At 48.0% G+C, this 23,428-nt stretch overlaps 9 protein-coding genes across 9 annotated transcripts; 7 read left to right on the top strand and 2 right to left on the bottom strand.

Annotated features, from left to right (window-relative positions):
• Positions 1-83: 83 nt before the first annotated feature.
• Positions 84-3,179, bottom strand: RhiXN_03118 (Retrotransposable element Tf2 protein; the record flags this gene model as incomplete). The annotated part of the gene is made up of 1 exon (XM_043322935.1): positions 84-3,179. The coding sequence occupies one exon, from the start codon at positions 3,177-3,179 to the stop codon at positions 84-86; it is 3,096 nt and encodes a 1,031-aa protein (XP_043178431.1).
• A 239-nt stretch (positions 3,180-3,418) lies between these two features.
• RhiXN_03119 (Retrotransposon-derived protein PEG10) lies at positions 3,419-4,771 on the bottom strand (the record flags this gene model as incomplete). Its single annotated transcript, XM_043322936.1, has 1 exon — positions 3,419-4,771. The coding sequence occupies one exon, from the start codon at positions 4,769-4,771 to the stop codon at positions 3,419-3,421; it is 1,353 nt and encodes a 450-aa protein (XP_043178432.1).
• Positions 4,772-6,019: 1,248 nt separating this feature from the next.
• Positions 6,020-9,746, top strand: RhiXN_03120 (Retrotransposable element Tf2 protein; the record flags this gene model as incomplete). Its single annotated transcript, XM_043322937.1, has 4 exons — positions 6,020-6,290; positions 6,389-7,152; positions 7,482-8,172; positions 8,227-9,746. The coding sequence occupies 4 exons, from the start codon at positions 6,020-6,022 to the stop codon at positions 9,744-9,746; spliced, it is 3,246 nt and encodes a 1,081-aa protein (XP_043178433.1).
• Positions 9,747-10,662: 916 nt separating this feature from the next.
• On the top strand, positions 10,663-11,997 carry RhiXN_03121 (Transposon Tf2-1 polyprotein; the record flags this gene model as incomplete). The annotated part of the gene is made up of 1 exon (XM_043322938.1): positions 10,663-11,997. The coding sequence occupies one exon, from the start codon at positions 10,663-10,665 to the stop codon at positions 11,995-11,997; it is 1,335 nt and encodes a 444-aa protein (XP_043178434.1).
• Positions 11,998-12,397: 400 nt separating this feature from the next.
• RhiXN_03122 (Transposon Tf2-7 polyprotein) lies at positions 12,398-13,714 on the top strand (the record flags this gene model as incomplete). The annotated part of the gene is made up of 1 exon (XM_043322939.1): positions 12,398-13,714. The coding sequence occupies one exon, from the start codon at positions 12,398-12,400 to the stop codon at positions 13,712-13,714; it is 1,317 nt and encodes a 438-aa protein (XP_043178435.1).
• Positions 13,715-14,736: 1,022 nt separating this feature from the next.
• Positions 14,737-15,927, top strand: RhiXN_03123 (Retrotransposon-derived protein PEG10; the record flags this gene model as incomplete). The annotated part of the gene is made up of 1 exon (XM_043322940.1): positions 14,737-15,927. The coding sequence occupies one exon, from the start codon at positions 14,737-14,739 to the stop codon at positions 15,925-15,927; it is 1,191 nt and encodes a 396-aa protein (XP_043178436.1).
• A 125-nt stretch (positions 15,928-16,052) lies between these two features.
• RhiXN_03124 (Retrotransposable element Tf2 protein) lies at positions 16,053-19,343 on the top strand (the record flags this gene model as incomplete). Its single annotated transcript, XM_043322941.1, has 1 exon — positions 16,053-19,343. One exon carries the CDS (start codon positions 16,053-16,055, stop codon positions 19,341-19,343), a length of 3,291 nt encoding a protein of 1,096 aa, XP_043178437.1.
• Positions 19,344-20,187: 844 nt separating this feature from the next.
• Positions 20,188-21,444, top strand: RhiXN_03125 (Transposon Tf2-1 polyprotein; the record flags this gene model as incomplete). Its single annotated transcript, XM_043322942.1, has 1 exon — positions 20,188-21,444. One exon carries the CDS (start codon positions 20,188-20,190, stop codon positions 21,442-21,444), a length of 1,257 nt encoding a protein of 418 aa, XP_043178438.1.
• Positions 21,445-21,510: 66 nt separating this feature from the next.
• On the top strand, positions 21,511-23,261 carry RhiXN_03126 (uncharacterized protein; the record flags this gene model as incomplete). The annotated part of the gene is made up of 2 exons (XM_043322943.1): positions 21,511-21,661; positions 22,378-23,261. The coding sequence occupies 2 exons, from the start codon at positions 21,511-21,513 to the stop codon at positions 23,259-23,261; spliced, it is 1,035 nt and encodes a 344-aa protein (XP_043178439.1).
• Positions 23,262-23,428: the final 167 nt, after the last annotated feature.

Below are 23,428 nucleotides of genomic sequence, written 5' to 3' on the forward strand. Positions count from 1 at the left end.
ATAAGCGCCGAGGTCACGTGATCGAAAATGTTGTCCGTTTGCTTTCGTTTAAATTCGAGAAAATGGGAATAAATTCCCTGGTATCAAGTGTGTCTATGACACCAGGTGTTCTCCTCTGACCCATAGCCCTTCCATTTTACCCTAAAGAACCATTTCCCGTTCCTTTCTTCCATGTCTGTGATCCCTTCCACCTCGTATTCTTCTTCCCCATCCACGGTGACTGGAGGGGGGCAATTTTCAAAGGCGCGTTTGTCATCTCTTTTGACTTTTGACAATAGTCCCACGTAGAAGACATTGTGGATGCGCATAGTTGAAGGGAGTTCGAGTCGGTAAGCACGGTTGGAGATTTTCTTGGAGACTTTGAATGGTCCCAGACGTTGTTCCGTCAGTTTGGGGCTCAAGGTTTTTAGGTTAACGTTTCTGGCGTCAAGCCATACTTCTTCCCCTACTTCAAATACGGTTGGGCTTCCTTCCTCTCCGGCGGTCATTTTTGTCTTGGATTGCCGGAGTGCAGCTTCCACTTCTCTCCACTGGGATTCCATTGTCTGAGCTAGATCATTGGCTTCCGGTACATCTGTTGGTATGTTGGACGGGGTCAGGGAAGGCTCCCATCCATATAAGGCTTTGAACGGGGTTTTCCCAGTACTGCTATGTACGGCATTGTTGTATGCAAATTCCACCATTGGGAGCCACCTTGTCCAGTCCCGTTGATTGATACCGGAGTAAGCCCTTAGGAAGTGTTCAATAGAGGGGTTCACTCGTTCCGTCTGTCCGTCGCTTTGTGGGTGGTACGCTGAGGAGAAGTGTGGGTCAATGCCTAATTGTTTGTACAGTGCTCGTAGGAACTTGTTGTTGAAGACTCTGCCCCTGTCCAATATTGTTTTTTCCGGCATTCCATGACGTTTCCACACGTGTTCCAGGAACAGTTCCGCTAGCTCGGGTGCTTTGAGCTTCTTGGAACATTTGACAAAGATTCCGTATTTTGTGAAACTGTCTATTATGACCAGTATGGAGTCATTATTCCCATCCCTTGGCAGGTCCACAATCATGTCATAGGAGACGTGTTGCCAGGGTCTGGATGGTAGCTCGAGCGGTTGCGGGGGAATGGAGGCATACTTGGGCTTTCTGATCCTTTGGCAGGTTTCACAGGAGTCTACGTGCCAATATGTATCTGCGCGGATGCCTGGCCAGTAGTAGTTACGTGATACCAATTCCAGAGTTTGTTGCCTGCCTGGGTGACCAGCCAATGGACTGTTGTGGAAAATGCAAAGCAAATCCGTCCTCAGGGTGCCTACGTCAGGTACCACAATTTGTCCTTGGTAGAACAATAATCCGGCCTCCATCTCATAGTCCTTAAAAGCTTGTTTGATTGAGGGTGGTGCCTTGGATTTGTTCTGGAGGAACTGTAATATCTCCTCCAGAGACTCGTCTTGATCCAGGGCAGCCTTGATCTGTTGCTGGAGCTCTTTTTCAGGGACCACTTGGGCTATGTTAGCAAATACGGGATCTGGGAGCATTGTTTGATTGGCGGGAGGGACATCGGCATGATCCAAGCAACGTGAGAGGGCATCCGGTTTTCCCAACTGTTTCCCTGGGCGGTAGACTATCTGGAAATTATAACTGGCAAGGAGTAAGTGCCATCGTGCATGGCGTTGGTTGAAGGTGCGGGACTCCTTCCAATATTCCAGGTTGCGGTGGTCCGTAAACACAGTAATAGGGTGTAAGGTTCCTTCTAGAAATATGCGCCAGTACTCAAAAGATTGGATGATGGCTAGGAGTTCCTTATCATGGGTGTCGTAGTTCTGCTCGGCACCTTTAAATGATTCCAACAGAAATCCTAGTGGGTGTAGGCGTCCGTCTTCTTGCCGTTGACTGAGTATGGACCCCAGGGCCGCGCCGGATGCGTCCGTTTCAAGGAAGTAAGGCTTTGTGGGATCAGCGTGGCGTAGTACAGGGGCGTTTGTGATGGCATTCTTTAGTTCTTGGAATGCTTCCTGCTCCCTTGCGTCCCATTTCCAGAGCGTGTCCTTTTTGACTAGGTTGTGTAGGGGTCGCGCCATGTGACTAAAATTGGCCACAAACCGTCGTAGGAAATTGGCAAATCCCAGGAAGGACTGAACCTCCTTGACTTTGGTTGGGGTTGGCCATTCTTGCACGGCCTGGATTTTGAGTTTATCCAGACTAAATCCCTTGTCCAAAACAATGATCCCCAGGTATTCCACAGAGGTGACGTGGAACGTACATTTGGATGCCTTGCAAAAAAGTTGATTCTCCATTAGCCGCCTCAGAACCTCATGGACGTGTTTTGTGTGAGTTATGTCATCCTTAGAGTAGATTAGGATATCATTGAGGTAGATGATGACGCATACATCCAGTAAGTCCTTGAACAGTTTGTTCATGAAGTGCTGAAAGGCGGCAGGGGCGTTTGTCAGGCCAAATGTCATGACCAGGGACTTGTATAGACCGTACTTGGTGCGGAAGGCAGTTTTCCATTTGTCCCCTTCCTTAACACGGACGTTGTTGTAACCCCACCTTAGGTCTAGCTTAGTGAACACCTTGGCACCACAGAGCTGGGCCATAAGGTCATCTGGACGGGGTAATGGGTAGACGTTTTTCTTGGTCCGGTTATTCAAACGGCGGTAGTTGACAACCAAACGGCGGGAACCATCCTTTTTGGGGACAAACATTACGGGAGAGCTAATTGACAATTTGCTGGGTCGGATCTTCCCAGCCTTGAGCTTGTCCCTGAGCCAGTCTTTCAGTGTGGCAGACTTGGCATTGGTCATACTGTATAAGGGTGAGTTCAAGGGGCCTTCTTCCGTAAGCTCAATGCCAATATTGTAGTGCTGGTGAGGAGGAAGCTTGTTGAATTCTTCCTCTCCGAATACCTTTGCATATTGGTGGTATTTGGAGGGTACTCCTTCAAGGGGTTCTTGGTCGGCTTCCTCTTCCTTGGCAATGGCTACATGCTTGGGTGGTGCATGGGGAAAGGTGAGAGTGCGCATATTCCAGTCAATTTCCGGGTTGTGGGCGCCCAACCACTTCAATCCCAGGATGGCGGCGTGAGACCCTGTGTTACATATAAGGAAAGTCTTGGTCATTCTCTTGCCATCAAGGGAGAAGGTTAGGAGTGCCTTCTTCCAGATCTTGCCAGCCTGGGGGCTTGACCCATTGAGCATGGTAACAGTACGGGGGTACGGGAGGTCTATTAGAGGGAGGCAGAGTAGTTCCGCTGTACGGGGGTGTAAAAATGAGGAGGTGGCGCCTGAATCTATCAGGACTTCTAGGTTTTCCGCTTGTTTCTCTGGTGTAATAGAAATGGTGAAGAGTGGGGAGATTTTATTCAAGCTACTTGATATATTACATATTTCTATACAACCAGAGTCCTTGGGGTCCTTGCACGTGGCAGCAGGTACCCTTAGTCTTTTCCCAATTCGGGTCCAGACTCTTTGCCAATCTTGGCGGCTTCTTTCTTGACGCCTTCCTCCTTAGGCATGGCTTTCCAGCCAGTGCGGCATTCCGCAAACTTGTGGCCTGTCTTGCCACACTTGATGCATAGGCCTTTGGCCCAGCGGCGGTTTTGCTCCTCCTCGGAGACAAAATTAGGATTGCTAGAGAGGCGTCCTGGTCTTGTGGCCTGTTGGCCAGTACTCGCCCCCCTATTGGGGGTGGAGGAAGTTCCAGACTTACTACCTTTAGGCGGGTGGCTGGCACGTTCCTTGCGGAGGGCGTTATCAATGACCAGGGCCGCGTTCTGCAGCTCCAGGAGGGTAGTTGGGCGCCGCTCTTGAGTGGCAATGAGGCGGCTGACCTCCCAGTGAAGGCCACGTGCAAATTGCCCACAAAGGGCGGCGTCGTTCCAGTCTAGGTCCATGGTGATGGTCCTAAACTTTGTGATATACTCAGCACAGGTTCCTGTCTGAGTGAGTTGTGTGATTTGCCGCTCGGCAGCTTGCGTGGCATCCGGGTTCCCAAATGCAGCCAAAAACTCCGTTTTAAACTCGTCAACTGTTTGGATAAGGGCCCTGTGGGACCCAAGTTGATTGAGGTGGGGGTGAGCCCAGGCTCCTGCTACGTCCTTCATGTTCATTAGGAGGAACGACAGGACCTCCTGATCCGTGGGGAACATCCGTTGATTCAGACGTACCCATGCCAACATCCGTGTGAGCCATTGGCGGGCTTCGTTCCCTATCTTCCCCAAATAGGCGTCAGGGTGGTCCACCTTGACCGGGGCTTGATAAGTGGCTACAGGGGCCACTGGTTGTGGGACTTGGGGGGATTGGAGCCGGATAGGCGTAGGTGCAGGGGGAGTATGGACTTGCGGGGGAGCTTGGACGGGCATTGGTTGTGCAAAGATGGGGGGAGCTTTTGTGGGGTTAGCCCAGGCAACGAGGGGCGCACTAGGCGCTGGAAGAGGGTTGGCTTTGGGTAGGGGCCTGGGCGTGGCCTTGATTGCCGGAGGTTTCCGGTCTTCTGGTGTGTGTGGGGTTCCACCCCTAGCCTCAATGCGAGTGAGGGCTTGGTCGACTGCTCCCATCCAGTCTTGGGCTTCCTTTGTGGCTTCTTTTTGTTCCTTGAGTTCCTGTTTGAGCCGGAGGACTTGGTTTTGCAATCCCAGGAGGAGGGAGATTGCGCGGCTGAGGGAGATTTCCCCATAGACCTTGGGTTTGAGGCTTGTTGGCTCATTGGCGGTTGCCAAAATAGTGGGTCCCAACTCTCCTTGATCGAGAGGGGACGGGGGACGAGCGGTGCTCTGGGAACGGGTTGCCATTTCATGGGGGTAGGAACGGCCTTGGTGAGAAGTAGTGCGCTGGGAGGCGCGGGAGGAAGCGCGAGAGGGAGTGCGGGAGGTAATGATGGGCAATGTGGGGAGAATGGGGGCTATGTAGCCAAGGGTGCCTATAACAGGACTTATGGGTTGCTTTACTACTTGAGCGCTGTTACAAACCCCTAAGTTACACTATCGGAATCTCCTCTTTTTTCTAATATTTTTACTATTTTTTACGGACTCTATATCTGTTGTTTTTCAATCACGTGATCTTGGCGCTTATTATGCCAAGAGGCCGCGCCGAGATGCCGTGCCAAGGGCGCCGAGGGGAAATCCACGCTTCTGCGCAGCCCGCAGCACACTTCTCATTTGTTATACGTACTTCCTTTCACACGCGCACAGACCATGTAAATAGTGCGCCTCTGTCTATATATACAGCAGGGAAATTGCTTGGAACCACCAAGTTGATTTTACCTCGTCTCATATTCATTGAGGAGGATTAGTCAGCCAGCTAAGTAGCCGGCCCCCAGTAGTACTTAGACGCTCACCACCCCTTCTTAACTCACCACACCTCCAGGCCTACGGCCCCCTTGCATTAATTAGCAGTAGCAGTCCGCCTTAAGCGGAAGTAGTATAGCCTTAGTAGTTAGATTACATACGTATTGCTTGTAGTAGTACGGCCTTAAGCGCCCACTCCACCAGCGTGTGCCCACCTTACAGTGGTGCATGACATTGTAAAATCGACTTTCTGTAGGCTTGTTTGACAAGGAGAGGATCCCCTGTACTAGCACAAGGGAAATCACGTGATCAGGGCCACTTTGCGGGGTAGAATAATCAAAAACCCCCCACCCTCACGTAGTACCGAATTGCTATAAGGCAGAAGGACTCTGATCCCCCGCATACCACGTGTTTTGCCGGAACACAGTAGTTAGCAACCTTAGTCAGCTGAAACACCCGCTTGTAGAAAACCTGCTCATATCACGATCGCCAGATCTGTTGATTTGTTGTAGGGACTATCCAACGCTAGGTGCTTGACGCAAAGGTTTAGCGCCCACACACTACACAAAAACCGCCCATAAGTCCTGATATAGGCACCACTTCCCCCACGCCGTCTCCAATATTCCCTCCACACGCTCTGGCGCCCCACACCCATACTCCCGTCCCTCCAGTTGTTCCTCTAGACGCTCCATTCCAACCCACTCCCTACCACCCTCTTGCAGCGCATCTCCCCCTTCGCAAGACTTGCCAAGGATGGAACCGGAGCCGTCCCTTGCCGCTCTCCTCAAGGCTATCACAGCCCTCACAGCCACAGTTGGGTCCTTGCAGGACCAAATCAAATCACAAGGCAAGCAAATCACACAGCTCACCGCCATATGCAAGGAAACCAACAACCTTGTTGGTGACAAGGACCAGGGCAGAGCCCAAACCAAGCCTGGCCCATTGACTCAGGAGGGGAAACCCACACTCCAGGCATGGTTAGGCCTGGGCTCAAGGCTCCCTTCTGCCCTTCAAGAGGAACAGGGTTTGACTCCGAGGAAGAAGAAGAGCCAAGGCGACCCAAAAAAGAGCCTCAGGGAACGCCTAGGCGGTCACTCAGCTCCCTCACCCCCTTTGACGCAGGGTCCAGCGTAAAAAGGCCCAAGATGGACCTCCCCGACCCCTATAAAGGAGACACCAGGGGACGCAAGGCCACACAATGGCTGGACCGCATGCTGCTCTGGGTGGCCCTACATAGGGACCAATTCGACAAGGAGGAACAAATGGTCGTGTGGATACTTTACCACATGACAGATAAGGCAGCTGATTGGGCACTCCCTGTCATAGGAGCCATCATCAAGGGCAAGGGCAATCCGCCAACCACTATCCCGGCCTTAACGGCCAAATTTAAAGAAGCCTTTGCAGACCCAGACGCAAAGCAGGCAGCCGCCAGGAAAATTGCCGCGCTCACTCAGACCACCACCACGTCTGAGTACGTTACCGAATTCCGCAACATCATCGCGGAATTAGACTGGAACAAAGAAGCATATATTGCCCAGTTCACGCGCGGCCTTCACTGGAAGGTCAAGGAACTCTTGTCCACCAAGGATAGTATTCCCAATGACTTGGAAGCTATTTTTGCCACCTCCATCAAAATCAATAACATTTGTCGGGAAAACAAGGAGAATCGCCCAAAGAAACAGCCCGCCAAATCCCTGGCCACCGTGGCCACTACTTCCACCACCACCACTCAACAAGTCCGCTTATCCAAGGACCCAAATTACGTAACTCCAGAAGAAAGGGACCGCCGTTGCGCATCTGGCCTTTGTGTCAAGTGCGGCCAAAAGGGGCATAGCATTAAACAGTGCCCTAATGGGTGGAAGGCTACAATCAAGGAGGTGGCCAAAGTAGGCAAAGAATCTGAATTGGGAAAAGACTGAAGTCAAGGACTGCTGCCAAGCCCCCAACTCAGAAAAAGGACAATTTAGATAGTTGTGTTGAATTTGTATCAGTTGGTCTTGATTCGAATAAAAAACCTCTATTATTCATCGATCTATACGTCCAGAATTTCCCGGCAGAACCCCTCAAAACTCTAATAGACTCAGGAGCCACATCAAACTTCATTTCCCCCTCGATTGTGGAAAAATATAAAATTCCAAAAACCCAACTCAAAAATCCACAAGTTGTGAGAATGTTAGATGGTACCATTTCCCAGACTGGTTGCATTTGGCACCAGGTCCACCTCACGGTTTTGGCCAACGGCCATCCCCACTCCATTCCCTTTCTTGTTTGTCCCATTGGCAATACCCCAGCAATTCTCGGCATGACTTGGTTAACAATGGAAGCTCCTCTTATTGATTGGCAACAGGGGCTAATCACCTTTCCTGAACAAGCACAGATTGCCTCGGAGGAAGAAGCGGACCCGGATTCTCTAGCAGATCTTCCCCCTCAATACCATGAGTTTGCTAGGGTATTTGGAGAAGAGGAATTTAAGGTCTTACCCCCTCACAGGGAATACGATATTGCAATAGGCCTTATTCCTGATGCCAAACTCTCCCCAGGTCCAATCTATGGCATGACCAACGCAGAATCAAAAGCGCTAAAAAAGCATATTGATGAAGAACTGGTCACAGGCAAGATCCGCCCTAGTACCTCCTCCGCCAGCGCTCCAGTAATGTTTGTCAAAAAGGCTGATGGTTCCCTCAGACTGGTTGTTGATTACAGGAAGTTGAATGACGTCACCCATAAGAACGTGTATCCCTTACCAAGGCAGGATGACCTCATGGCTAAACTTAGGCATGCCAAAATCTTCACAAAATTGGATTTATGCTGGGGGTATAATAACGTTCGAATTAAGGAAGGTGACAAATGGAAGACAGCCTTTAGGACTAAATATGGCCTATTCAAATATCTAGTCATGCCCTTTGGTCTCACCAACGCCCCAGCCGCATTTCAACACTTTATGAATGACCTGTTTTGAGACCTCATTGATGTTACTGTGGTTATCTACTTGGACGACATCCTGATCTTCTCAGAGAACCCCAAGGACCACCCTACCCATGTAAGGGAAGTTCTATCTCGGTTAATGAAGAATCAGTTGTTTTGCAAACTCTCAAAGTGTCACTTCCATGTTACCACGGTGGATTACTTGGGTATTGTCATCTCCCCGACAGGCTTTTCCATGGATCAAAAGAAGATTGAGGCAATTACAACATGGCCCCAACCCCAAACGGTCAAACAGGTTCAAGCCTTTCTAGGGTTTGTCAATTACCTTAGACGCTTCATCCCCAACTTCAGCTCTGTTGCACGTCCCCTACGCAACCTCACCAAAAAAGAGTCCCCTTGGTCATGGGACGTATTGGAGGAACAGGCTTTCCAGGAACTCAAGGCATTGGTCACCAAGGCACCAGTCCTGATCTACTCAAACCCCAATTTGCCCTACTACCTGGAAACAGATGCGTCAGGAGTAGCCATGGGAGCAATTCTCAGTCAGAGAGGGGAGGACAACCGCTTACACCCAGTGGCTTACATGTCTAAATCCTTCTCTGGTGCCGAGGCTAATTATGACACCCATGATAAGGAACTCCTAGCCATAATCAAGGCACTAGAGGAATGGCGGATTTTCCTAGAGGCAACGGACAGACCAATTCAGGTATTCACAGATCATAGAAACCTGGAATATTGGATGCAGGCGCGCACGTTTAATCAAAGGCACGCGCGTTGGCGGATTTTTCTGAGCGACTTCAATTTCGAAATCCACTATTGCCCAGGAAAACGATCAGGAAAGCCGGATGCATTATCCAGAAGGTCAGATTACGTAGACACGCCCCCAGAACCAGAGGTCATGTTACCAACAGAAGTCTTTGCTAATACGTCAGAGGAAGAGTTTGAAATCGTCACAGAAATTTGTTCCAGAATCAGGGAGGACCCATCCCTGGAACCCATTGTCCAATTTCTCACAGAAGACGCGGACAATGCACCTCCCTCCATTCAAAAAGCTTACAGAGACTATGATTGGGAAGAGGATCTTCTATGGTACCGTGGGAAGCTAGTTGTTCCAGACTCAGAAATCCTGAAAGAACAACTTCTGAAGGAATTCCATGACTCCCCACTAGCCGGCCACCCGGGTCAACAGAGAACCCTTGAACTTCTAAGTCGCAATTACTGGTGGCCGGGCATGAAATCTTCTGCCAAGGAATGGGTAGAATGTTGCCCCACATGCCAGGCTAACCGCCAAGCCCACACCCCGGTCATTGCCCTCAAACCTCTGGAAGTTCCCCCCTATCCGTTCCACACCATCTCCTACAACTTTATCACAGGATTCCCAAAGTCAAATGGCCACGACGCAATCTTAGTAGTCATTGACTCCTTCTCCAAATTTGGGCATTTTATCCCAACTACCAAGAAGGTTACATCTAAAGGCTTAGTGGATCTATTCATCTCACATGTGTCATGCCCTAGAGGCGTGACCACCTTAAAATCCACTAAGTCGAAGAAATAGTGAATATATGCGCTATTTTCATGAAGATTTATGGATATATGCATCTTTATGCTATTTAGGCGCTGAGCGCTTATTATGTAATCTCATCACATGACCTTTAGTCATGTGATCTTGTTTTCTTATCTCTGGTCATGTGACCTTATCTTTGTTATGATGTTTGTACATGTATTTACTCTTCCCCTTCTCTGTGAATATATAAGGAGGGTTCTGAGAGCCTTAAGCCTCAGAACTTGACCTCTTATCCCCATCCAACACTACTACCCTAAGACATACATTTAAGAGTATTGCCTGAGAGCATACCAGTCCCTGTCAAAGGTCCTTTGCCCAGCTATCTTTATAGCATAGTGCACACTTACTGTATTGGTCTTGTCCAACCCCTTATCTGGCAGTTGCCTTGAGCTCTGTTAGATCCTACTAGCTGATAAGTCCTATATTAGGCAATAGCTTGTTAGGTTTACCCTGTGGTAGTTGTTGGCTCTGACATTAGGTCAAGTTCTTCATTGCCAACCCTTGTGGACTACTAGGGTGTTAGTACTGGCACGACCCATCAAGAACCAGTGATCCAGCATAACCAGATAATAATCAAAACTGGTGATTGTTGCACTAGGGGGTTATTGTTACACGGCTAGCATTGCAAACGTCCACCCAAAAAGTCTGCCACAACTTCTTCTGCGTCACAGACAGTCAAAGACCCGCTTGTGCAAAACCTGCTACTGTATCACGCCCATCCAAGGCTTGTTGATCAGTTGTAAGGAGCATTCAACGCTAGGTATTGAGACAGTGATTAGCATAAAGAATAAACTGTGAGCTTAGTGGGGCCAATCATCTAGCCTCCCCTTATTCCTAAACTAGTAGTGAAGTTGCCTTATTTAGCAAGGACGCTACTTAGTATCTATCATATCCCTCCTTCTCCACCATGTCTACCCAACCTTCCACCTATGTGCATGCCGACCCCAATGCGCTGTCAGTCCCCACCAATATCCAGGAGATACCTGCGTGGGCCCAGGAGATCAAAAACCTCCTCCTGGCTATGAACCAAAATCTATCCTTGGTCATAGGACAAGCGGCTGCCCACCATACAGACATCGGCACCACTCAGGCTACCCTCAACAACCATGATAGTAGCATCACCAACCTTGACGCCCTCATTGTTAAACTAGGGGCTGATATTGCCAAAATTGGCACCGCTGCTGCTTCTGGTTCCTCCCTTGCCTCGGCTACCAAGGCTCCTAAACTTGTGACGCCAGACAAATTTGATGGGTCAGACAAAAATAAGGCAATCTCTTTCAGAGTTGCTGTTTCTCATTATCTCAGGATCTCATATCCTGGCTCAACGGTGGATGAGCAAATTGCCTTTATTATCTCCTGCCTGGATGGCAAGGCCCATGAGTGGCTTGAGCCCTACCTGGAAGAGGACATTGTTAAAGGGAACCCTGTTTCTTGGCTCCACAATCTGGATGCCTTCTGGCTGCAATTCAATGCACGCTGGAATGTCCAAAATAGGACAGAGAACTTCCGCGCCAAGTTGCGCACCCTCAAACAAACCAAGGGAGTCCAAGATTATTACAAGGACTTCCAGACCTATTCTCAAGGTCTTGGTTACAACAACCCCTCTCTCAGGGATATGTTCTATGATGGCTTATCCCACAAAATTAAGGAAACTCTCATGGTTCAAGATTATGACCATGCAGATGCCTCTGTAACTCTTGCAACTCTTGCAGAGAAGGCCCTTAAAGTGGATCAACGCCTAGAGCAGTTTGCGGCCCAGCACAAGGGTCCCTCTTCCTCTTCAAACCAATCTGGAAGCAAATCCAGCACTTCTACGTCAGCAGCAGCCCAGGGAGCGCCCAGGGATAAACTGTCTGTTGGGGAACAAGTGTATGCAATTGTGGATGGAAAGGCTAAGAAGGGGGTTCTACAAAAGGTTGGCCAAAATGCCAAGGGAATAGCAGTTCCAATTGTCAAATGGAATGATGGCACCACCATGGATGTTACCTTTAAATCTCTTAAAAAGGATAACCACCCTGCCACTGTCACCTCTTCCACTGCTCCCAAGGCTTCCTCCTCCTCCTTGCGCAACTCTGGTCCCTCACCAATGGACTTAGACTCTGCCTCATCTAAAGGCAAAAAACCAATTATATGCGCAACATGTGGAGGTAGGGGACACTATGCCAACCAATGCCCCTCCAAATCCTACTCTGGCCATGAGGCCCATATCTCTGAGGATGAGTCGGAAAATGGGGACCTCTGAACACTAATGGGAACAGTGTATCAGAGGGAAATAATGGACATTTAGGTAGCTTGGAAATCTTTTCTGTAAATAATATATCTCCTTTAAATATATATTTTCAAGCATCTTGCGTTCAAAATGTTCCCAACCCTAAGGTTACCAAGAAAATGAAGCCCTTCTTTGGATGGGCTATGATTGATTCAGGTGCTTCATCTTGCTTCATACACAAGGACCTAATCAAACAATATGGTATACCTACTACAAAAAGTCTGTACCACATTGCCTTAAAGTGATTGATGGAAGAGACATTAGTTCTGGTTTGGTAGATTCAGAATGTATATTTACTTTAGAATTAGGTAGTCATAAAGAGGTTCTGAAATGTAACGTAGCTGATATAGGTAAACATAGCATAGTCCTTGGAATGTCCTGGCTCAAGTTACACAACCCTACTATAGACTGGCCTAACAAGCGTATTACTTTTAATTCTCAATATTGTAACAACACTTGTCTTTCTGTTTCTAATTCTATCCTGGGAAATGTCGGTGGGACTTCTAACCACCTTGAAGGCATACCAGAAGACTTAGGAGGTGTTGAGGTAATTGAACCTCTTGAAGGCATCCCTAGGGAAACTGGAGGTACTGTGGATTCTCCACTTGAAAGTATCCCAGTAGAACTGCGCAATTTTGCGGAGGTATTCTCTGAGGACATGAAGGTGACGGAACTGCCGCCGCACCGTCCTTTTGATTTAGGGATTGATTTAATCGATCCTGATAAACCTGTTAAGGCTATGGTATACCCCTTGAAGGCATCTGATGATGAGGAACTTAGAAAACTCCTTAAAGAACAATTGGACAAAGGATTGATTCGCCCATCCAAGTCCAAATATGGTTCCCCAGTTCACTTTGTCAACAAGAAAAATGGGAAAAGGCGTATGGTTGTGGATTATAGATCCCTAAATGCAAATACAGTCAAGAATGCGTACCCTCTACCTCTAATACAGTCTCTCATTGAGAAACTAAGGGGCGCAAAATACTTTTCCACCATTGACCTGAAATCTGGATATAACTTGGTCCGGATAAAGGAAGGTGATGAATGGAAAACTGCGTTTAAAACCAAATATGGCCTGTTTGAATACCTAGTCATGCCCTTTGGGTTATGCAACGCTCCTGCTGCATTTCAGCACTTCATGAATGAGATATTTAGGGACATATTGGACGTCTATGTAGTAGTATATCTAGACAACATCCTAATATTCTCAGAAAGCAGGGAACTACACACAAAACATCTCCAAGAGGTACTGAAAAGGCTGCAAGACAACGCATGCTACTGTAACCTGGAGAAGTGTAATTTCTATGCATCTGAAGTAGATTACCTTGGTGTCATTGCCAATGGTGAAGGAGTGAAAGCAGATCCCAAGAAAATCACTCAAGCGGTTGATTGGGCAACACCGCGCTCTGTCAAAGGGGTTCAAGAGTTTTTGGGCTTTATAAATTTCTATAGACGCTTCATACATAACTTCTCAAAATTGGCACAACCCTTATACCAACTACTCCAAAAGAATACACCTTGGGAGTGGGGTGAACGCCAAGAAGTGTCTTTTAAAGCTCTTAAACAGGCTCTAATTGAATCCCCTGTCTTAATCCAACCCGATCCATACAAGGAGTTTTTCCTTGAGTGTGACTGTTACAATCCCCTAACATATACCGTTGAACTCGCACGATTTTTCTCATATTTTTAGTATTTTTTACGGACTCAATATCTTTTGTTTTTCGATCACGTGATCTCGGCGCTTATTATGCCGAGATGCCGCGCCGAGATGCCGTGCCAAGGGCGCTTAGGAGAAATCCACGCTTCTGCGCAGTCCGCAGCACACTTCTCTTTTCACATGTAGGCTTCTATTCACACACGCACAGACCACATGTAGTTAGCAGTATTGTCTATATATACAGCAGGAAAATCGCTTGGACACCCCAAGTCAATTTTACCTCGTCTCTTACTCATTAGAGAAGGTAGCCAGCCAGCTAAGTAGCCGGCCCCTAGTAGTATCAGTTGCTTACCCTTTATATACACCTACCACACCTCCCAGGCCTAAGGCCCCCACGCAGTAGTATAGAAGTAGCAGACCGTCTTAAACGGTATTAGGATAGCCTTAGTTAGTTAGTTAGTTTACATAAGCTTGTAGTAGTACGGCCTCAAGTGCCCGTCTCCACTAGCGTGTACCCACATTACAGTGGTGTACGACATTGTAAAATTGACTTGCGTAGGCTTGATTGACAACAAGAAGCGCCCCTGTACTAGCACAAGGGAAAATATCTGATTGGACTCCCCTTTCGACTAGAATAATCAAAAAGTTGTTGGTCCCAGATAGTACTGAATTGCTATAAGGCAGAAGGTGTCTAATCGCCCGCATACCACGTGTTTCGCCGGAACACAGCAGATAGCAACCCTAGACAGCTGACTCACCCGCTTGCTAAAAACCCGCTTATATCACGATTGCCAGATCTGTTGATTTGTTGTAGGGATAGTCCAACGCTAGGTGTCTGACGCAAGGGTTTAGCGCACACACTCTGCACAAAAACCGCCCATAAGTCCTGATATAGGCACCTTTCCCCCACGCCGTCTACCACAATTCCATCCACACGCTCTGGCGTCCCCCACCCATACTCCTGTCCTACCAGCCGCTCCAGTTGCCGTTCTGTGGCAGCCAACTCCCAACCACCCACTCGCAAACCATCTCCCACTCCGCGAAACTTGCCCGGAATGGAACCAGAGCCGTCCCTTGGCGCTCTCCTCGAGGCTATCCAAGCCCTCTCCACACAAGTCGGGTCCCTCCAGGACCAAATCAAATCCCAGGGCGAGCAAATCACCCAGCTTGCTGCCCTATGTAAAGAAACCAACAACATTGTCGGAGACTCGGCTCAGGGCGGAACCCAAGCCAAGCCTGGCCCAGCGACTGGGCCTACCACTCCTCCTACCCACACAGGAGGAGAAGCCAACACTCCAGGCACGGTTAGGCCTGGACTCAAAGCCCCTTTCAGGCCATCCAGGGGAACAGGATTCGATTCGGAGGAAGAGGAAGAGCCAAGACGCCCCAAAAAGGAGCCTCAGGGAACGCCTGCTAGACATTTAGGGTCCCTCACCCCTTTTGACGCAGGGTCTAGCGTGAAGCGGCCCAAGATGGACCTCCCTGACCCCTACAAGGGAGACACTAGGGGGCGTAAAGCCACTCAGTGGCTGGATAGGATGATGCTCTGGGTTGCCCTACATAGGGACCAATTTGATGAAGAGGAGCAGATGGTCGTGTGGATTCTTTACCACATGACAGACAAGGCCGCAGATTGGGCCCTCCCTATCATCGGCACGATCATCAAGGGCAAGGGAAATCCCCCCACCACCATCCAAGCCTTGACGGCTAAGTTCAAAGAAGCCTTTGCCGATCCAGACGCAAAGAGGGCAGCCGCCAGGAAGATTGCCGCGCTTACTCAGACAACCACCACGTCTGAGTATGTCACTGAATTCCGCAACCTCATGGCGGAACTTGACTGGAATACGGAGGCATACATTGCCCAATTCACGCGCGGCCTTCATTGGAAGGTCAAAGAGCTCCTGTCCACCAAGGACAATATCCCTGACGACGACCTTGAGGCCATATTTGCCGCCTCGGTCAAAATAGACAATATTCGTCGGGAAAACGAGGAGAACCGCCCCAAAAAGGTTCCCACCAAGGCCCCGGTCACCGCAACCACCTCTACCTCCACCACTACCACCAGGGTCCGCCTATCCAAGGACCCCAATTATGTAACACCGGAAGAAAGGGATCGCCGCCGCGCGTCTGGCCTCTGCGTCAAGTGCGGTCAAAAGGGGCACGGGATTAAACAGTGTCCCAACGGCTGGAAGGCAACCATCAAAGAGGTGGCCAAGGTTGCGGAGGACGAGTCGGGAAAAGAGTAGGGCCAAGGAAAGCTGCCAAAACCTTGAGCCCAAAAATAAACGTATCTGATGTATCTTGTATTGAATTTGTATCTGTGGCTTCTTTAGATTCCAATAAAAAACCACTCCTCTATATCGATTTACACATGAACAAATACTTGGCAGAACCCCTGAAAACCCTTATAGACTCCGGAGCAACCTCCAACTTTATTTCCCCGAGCATAGTGGAAAAATTAAAAATCCCAAAAACCCTACTTGAAAATCCACGAGTAGTGAGAATGTTAGATGGTACTATTTCACAGACTGGTCGCATTTGGCACCAGGTTCACCTCGCGGTCTCGGCCAATGGCCATACCCACTCCATTCCCTTCCTTGTTTGCCCCATTGGCAACACCCCGGCTATACTAGGCATGACATGGCTCACGGCAGAATCCCCACTCATAGACTGGCAACAGGGTCTTATCACGTTCCCGGAGCAAGCACAGATTGCCTCGGAAGAAGAAGCAGACCCGGACCCTTTAGCAGACCTCCCCCCTCAATATCATGAGTTTGCTAGAGTATTTGGCAAAGAGGAGTTTAAGGTCCTCCCTCCACATAGGGAGTACAACATCTCAATTGACCTCATTCCAGATGCCAAACTGTCCCCTGGTCCTATATATGGCATGACTGATGCAGAGTCCAAGGCGCTCAAACAACACATTGACGAAGAGTTAGCCACGGGGAAGATCCGCCCTAGTACTTCCTCAGCAGGCGCCCCGGTTATGTTTGTAAAAAAGGCCGATGGATCCCTTCGTCTGGTAGTTGATTATAGGAAGCTGAACGACGTAACCCACAAAAACGTCTACCCCCTCCCAAGGCAAGATGACCTAATGGCTAAATTAAGGCACGCCAAGATGTTTACCAAGCTGGATCTACGATGGGGGTATAACAACGTCCGGATCAAAGAGGGAGATGAATGGAAAACGGCCTTCAGGACCAAATATGGGTTATTCAAGTATCTAGTCATGCCCTTTGGCCTCACCAATGCCCCCGCAGCGTTCCAACATTTCATGAACAACTTATTTAGGGACCTCATTGATGTCACTGTGGTTATATACCTGGATGATATACTAATCTTCTCAGAGAAACCTGAAGACCACCCAACCCATGTCAGGGAGGTCTTATCACGGCTAATGAAGAACCAGTTATTCTGCAAACTCTCCAAGTGCCATTTCCATGTCACGACAGTAGATTATCTCGGTATCGTCATCTCCCCAGCAGGGTTTTCTATGGACCAAAAGAAGATCGAAGCGGTTACAACATGGCCCACTCCCAAAACGGTCAAACAAGTTCAGGCTTTCCTAGGCTTTGTAAACTATCTCAGAAGGTTCATTCCCAACTTTAGCTCGGTTGCTTGCCCTCTCCACAACCTTACCAAGAAGGAATCCCTCTGGTCATGGGGCGTTACAGAAGAAGTTGCATTCCAAGAATTGAAGGCATTGGTCACAAAATCCCCGGTTCTAATCCATTCCAACCCTAAACTGCCTTACTACCAGGAAACAGATGCGTCAGGAGTAGCCATGGGGGCCATTCTCAGCCAACAAGGAGAAGACAACCGTTTACATCCTGTTGCATATATGTCCAAATCTTTTTCAGGGGCCGAGGCTAATTATGACACCCACGACAAGGAACTCCTAGCCATAATCAAGGCATTAGAGGAATGGCGGATTTTCCTGGAAGCAACAGATAGGCCAATTCAGGTTTTCACGGACCATAGGAACCTAGAATACTGGATGCAGGCACGGACTTTCAACCGCAGACACGCACGATGGCGTATTTTCCTGAGCAATTTCAATTTTGAGATCCACTATCGCCCAGGAAAGCAATCAGGGAAACCAGACGCGTTATCTAGAAGGTCAGATTATGTAGACACGCCCCCAGAACCAGAGGTCATGTTACCATCGGAAGTCTTTGCCAATACGTCAGAGGAAGAAGTCGAAATTGTCACGGAAATTTGCTCTAGACTCAGGGAGGATCCATCACTGGAACCCATCATCCAATTTCTCACAGAAGATGCGGACAATGCACCTCCCTCCATTCGGAAAGCTTACAGAGACTACGATTGGGAAGAGGACCTCCTATGGTACCGAGGGAAACTAGTTGTCCCAGACTCAGAAACCCTGAAAGAACGGCTGCTGAAGGAATTCCACGACTCACCACTAGCCGGACACCCAGGTCAACAGAGGACCCTTGAACTTCTAAGTCGCAACTACTGGTGGCCAGGCATGAAATCATCCTCCAAAGAATGGGTGGAATGCTGCCCCACATGCCAGGCCAACCGCCGAGCCCATGTCCCGGTCATTGCCCTCAAACCTCTGGAAGTTCCCCCCTACCCATTCCACACAATTTCCTATGACTTTATCACGGGATTCCCAAAGTCAAACGGCCATGACGCAATCTTGGTAGTCATCGACTCCTTCTCCAAATTCGGGCATTTCATCCCAACTACCAAGAAGGTTACATCTAAAGGTCTAGCGGATTTATTCATCTCACATGTGTGGAAACTCCATGGGTTACCAGTCAAAACAATTTCAGACAGGGGAACTACGTTTACTGGGAAGTTCCTAAGGGCACTCTATCAACGCCTTGGAGTAAAACCAGCCTTTTCATCAGCCTACCACCCAGAATCGGACGGACAAACAGAAAGGGTGAACCAGTTCATTGAGTTCTACCTCAGATCATACGTTGCCGCCAACCACTCGGACTGGGCCACCTGGTTGCCACTAGCGGAATATGCCTATAATAACGCAAAGCACTCCGCAACCGGAAAAACCCCTTTTGAATTGGTTTATGGAAGAAACCCCATCATGAATCCGTCTAATGTTCCCGCGAATGTCCCAGAAGCAGACCTTGTAGCCGATACCTTGGCCCAAGAATGGAAGGAAGCAGAGTCAGCACTTAGAATGACGAAAGAACGCATGACCAAAACAACAGGGATGATACCGGAATACTCCATAGGCAAAAAAGTCTGGCTAGATGGAAAGAACATAGAACTTAGGACGAACTCCAATAAGCTAGATCCCAAACAACTAGGTCCATTCAAGGTTACAGAGAAAATATCCAGCCACGCCTACCGCCTAGAACTACCTGAAACCCTGAAAATCCACGATGTATTCTATGTGGGATTACTATTGAAGGCACACGAGTCCCCAAGTCAGCCATTCCCAAGCCGTCCCCCTCCTGAAACAATAGAAGGGGAGGAAGAATACGAAGTGGAACAGATCATTGACTCCAAACGCCAACAAGGAAAGTGGTTCTACTTGATAAAATGGAAGGGTTACGGGCCGGAGGACAATTCCTGGGAGCCGGAAGAACTGTTGAAACACAGCCAAGAAGAGATTAAACATTTTAACCAAGCTAAACTCAGAAAGGCTTGTGACGCCGCCAAGAGCCTTTAAGGGGGGGGCAATGTTACAATCCCCTAACATATACCGTTGAACTCGCACGATTTTTCTCATATTTTTAGTATTTTTACGGACTCAATATCTTTTGTTTTTTGATCACGTGATCTCGGCGCTTATTATGCCGAGATGCCGCGCCGAGATGCCGTGCCAAGGGCGCTTAGGAGAAATCCACGCTTCTGCGCAGTCCGCAGCACACTTCTCTTTTCACATGTAGGCTTCTATTCACACACGCACAGACCACATGTAGTTAGCAGTATTGTCTATATATACAGCAGGAAAATCGCTTGGACACCCCAAGTCAATTTTACCTCGTCTCTTACTCATTAGAGAAGGTAGCCAGCCAGCTAAGTAGCCGGCCCCTAGTAGTATCAGTTGCTTACCCTTTATATACACCTACCACACCTCCCAGGCCTAAGGCCCCCACGCAGTAGTATAGAAGTAGCAGACCGTCTTAAACGGTATTAGGATAGCCTTAGTTAGTTAGTTAGTTTACATAAGCTTGTAGTAGTACGGCCTCAAGTGCCCGTCTCCACTAGCGTGTACCCACATTACAGTGGTGTACAACAGTGACGCCTCTGATTTTGCAACGGGCGCTGTCCTTAATCAAAAGGGCAGTGATGATAAATTACACCCGGTTGCATTCCTATCAAAATCCCTAGCACCTGCTGAAAGAAACTATGATATCTTTGATAAAGAGTTACTAGCAGTAGTAAGGGCTTTAAAGGAATGGCGTCACCTGCTGGAAGGAACAGTAATCCCTGTCAAAATACTGACAGACCATAAAAATCTGGAGTACTTCCAGACAAAAAGGGATCTGAACCAAAGGCAGTTAAGGTGGATGGGATTTTTGGCAGATTACAACTATAGGATTGTGTATAGGCCGGGCGCACAGAATAGAAAAGCAGATATTCTCTCTCGCCATGAAGACCACAAGTCTGCGGTTAAAGAGGGGGGTGAAACCCCTGTGCTCATAAGCCCAGAGCTTTTTATTGCAGCTATTCAAACAGATAGTGACCTTAATGATCTAATAAGGGACGCTCTGCATGATGATAAAGCTGTATACAAAATCCTTAAATCCTTGGAAGAGGACATACCTGTTAAAGGATGGAAACTTGATAATGGCTTACTCTACTATCATGACCAGATTTATGTCCCTAATGAGCCAGAAATCAGGAAAGCCATCTTAGAAAGCAGGCATGATAACCCTTCCACTGGGCACCCAGGACAGTTCAGAACCCTAGACCTCCTTTCAAGGGATTACTACTGGTCAGGGATGAAACAATCTGTAACAAAATATGTCCAAGCATGCAATTCATGCATACGTAGCAAACACTCCAACCGGGCTCCTGAAGGTCTCCTTCAAAACATAGATATACCCAATAAGCCCTGGGAGGAAATAACGTATGACTTGATTGTAGGACTCCCCACCTCAGAAGGATATGATGCAATATTAACAGTAGTGGACCAATTATCCAAAATGGTTCATTTTATACCAACGCACTCTGATGCTACTGCTGTTGATGTTGCAAACCTCTTTGTATCCTTTGTGTGGAAGTTACATGGGTTACCCAGGAAAACCATTTCGGACCAAGGCCCCCAATTTAATGCAAAATTCCTGAGACAAGTCTACAAGCGGTTGGGGATAGAACCACATTTCTCCACTGCATACAGACCACAAGTTGATGGACAAAGTGAACGCTTAAACCAGTTTGTGGAAATTTACCTACGCCACTACATCAACTATAGACAAACAGACTGGGTTGCATCACTACCACTTGCGGAATTTGCATACAATAATGGGAAACACTCAGGCTCCAAACACTCTCCCTTCTACATGTGCTATGGTTATAATCCAGACTTCACAGTTGGAAACACCAAGGAAAGCCATGTCCCCCAAGCCAACGACCTAGCAGACTTCCTGAAAGAAATCCAAACTGAAGCAAAAGCTGCTTTAGAAATTGCTGCAAGACAAAATGCGCAATACTATGATTTAAACAGAAGGGAAGCAACCAAGCTGGAAGTTGGTGATAAAGTTTATTTGAGTAGTGCCAACATCAAAACTTCAAGGCCTTCCCATAAGCTAGAACATAAGTGATTGGGGCCCTACAAGGTCTTGGAGAAAATTGGCAGGAACTCTTATAAACTGGATCTCCCTAAATCCATGAAAGTCCATCCTGTCTTCAACATTGCCCTATTACACAAAAAGCCAGTAGACAAGTATGACCGTGATCCAGTCCCACTCCCCCCAGTTGTCACAGCTGATGGAGAAGAGGAATATACTGTTGAAAGGATCCTAGACTCCAAGAAAGTGGGTTGACAAGTCAAATACTTGGTTAAATGGAAAGGGTATGGACCAGAGGATAACACATGGGAGCCAAAGGCCCACTTAGCCAATGCCCCTGAAAAATTGGCTAAGTTTCACCGTGAACATCCAGAGGCAGCTGGACCTTAACGGGGGGGAAGTGTCATGCCCTAGAGGCGTGACCACCTTAAAATCCACTAAGTCGAAGAAATAGTGAATATATGCGCTATTTTCATGAAGATTTATGGATATATGCATCTTTATGCTATTTAGGCGCTGAGCGCTTATTATGTAATCTCATCACATGACCTTTAGTCATGTGATCTTGTTTTCTTATCTCTGGTCATGTGACCTTATCTTTGTTATGATGTTTGTACATGTATTTACTCTTCCCCTTCTCTGTGAATATATAAGGAGGGTTCTGAGAGCCTTAAGCCTCAGAACTCGACCTCTTATCCCCATCCAACACTACTACCCTAAGACATACATTTAAGAGTATTGCCTGAGAGCATACCAGTCCCTGTCAAAGGTCCTTTGCCCAGCTATCTTTATAGCATAGTGCACACTTACTGTATTGGTCTTGTCCAACCCCTTATCTGGCAGTTGCCTTGAGCTCTGTTAGATCCTACTAGCTGATAAGTCCTATATTAGGCAATAGCTTGTTAGGTTTACCCTGTGGTAGTTGTTGGCTCTGACAACATGTGTGGAAACTCCATGGACTACCAGTCAGAACAATATCAGACAGGGGAACCACATTCACAGGGAAGTTCCTAAGGGCGCTCTACCAACGCCTTGGAGTAAAACCATCCTTTTCATCAGCCTACCACCCGGAGTCCGATGGACAAACAGAGAGGGTGAACCAGTTCATTGAGTTCTACCTAAGGTCATACGTTGCAGCAGACCACTTAGACTGGGCCTCCTGGCTACCATTAGCAGAATATGCCTACAACAACGCTAAGCACTCCGCCACCGGGAAAACCCCCTTTGAGTTGGTATATGGAAGGAATCCAGTAATGAATCCGTCCAACGTCCCCGCTAACGTACCAGAAGCCGACCACGTGGCTAATACCTTGGCACAGGAATGGAAGGAAGCAGAATCCGCCCTAAGAATGACAAAGGAAAAAATGGCAGGAAGCAAGGGAGTGACCCCAGAATACTCCATCGGGGAAGAGGTCTGGCTTGACGCCAAGAATGTGGAAATACGCTCCAACTCCAACAAATTGGACCCCAAACGCCTAGGACCCTTCAGAATCACTGAGAAAATCTCCAGCCACGCGTACTGCCTGGAACTTCCCAAAACCATGAAGATCCACAATGTATTCTATGTGGGATTATTGTCCAAAGTCCACAGGTCCCCAAGCCAACCACTCCCAGAACAACCCCCTCCTGAAACAATAGAAGGGGAAGAGGAGTATGAAGTTGAACAAATCATTGACTCCAAACAACAAAAGGGAAAGTGGTTTTACTTGATAAAATGGAAGGGATATGGCCCAGAAGACAATTCATGGGAACCCAAGGAACTGCTGGAACACAGTCAGGAAGAGATCAAACGCTTCAACCAAGCTAGACTCAGAAAGGCTTGTGACGCCGCCAAGAGCCTTTTGTCATGACCATCATTGGCATGACATGATTTTTTACTATTTTTTCTACCTTTTTTCCGAGATAGTTTCCTTTTTTGGTATATATTTATGACTCATCAAGATCACGTGACATATTTGATATATGATGTGAAATTGTAAATGACTCACTGTTTTGTATTGTTGTTTTTGATGTGGCT

This window comes from Rhizoctonia solani, chromosome 3, assembly GCF_016906535.1.
Source record: "Rhizoctonia solani chromosome 3, complete sequence".
NCBI classification, from domain to species: domain Eukaryota; kingdom Fungi; phylum Basidiomycota; class Agaricomycetes; order Cantharellales; family Ceratobasidiaceae; genus Rhizoctonia; species Rhizoctonia solani.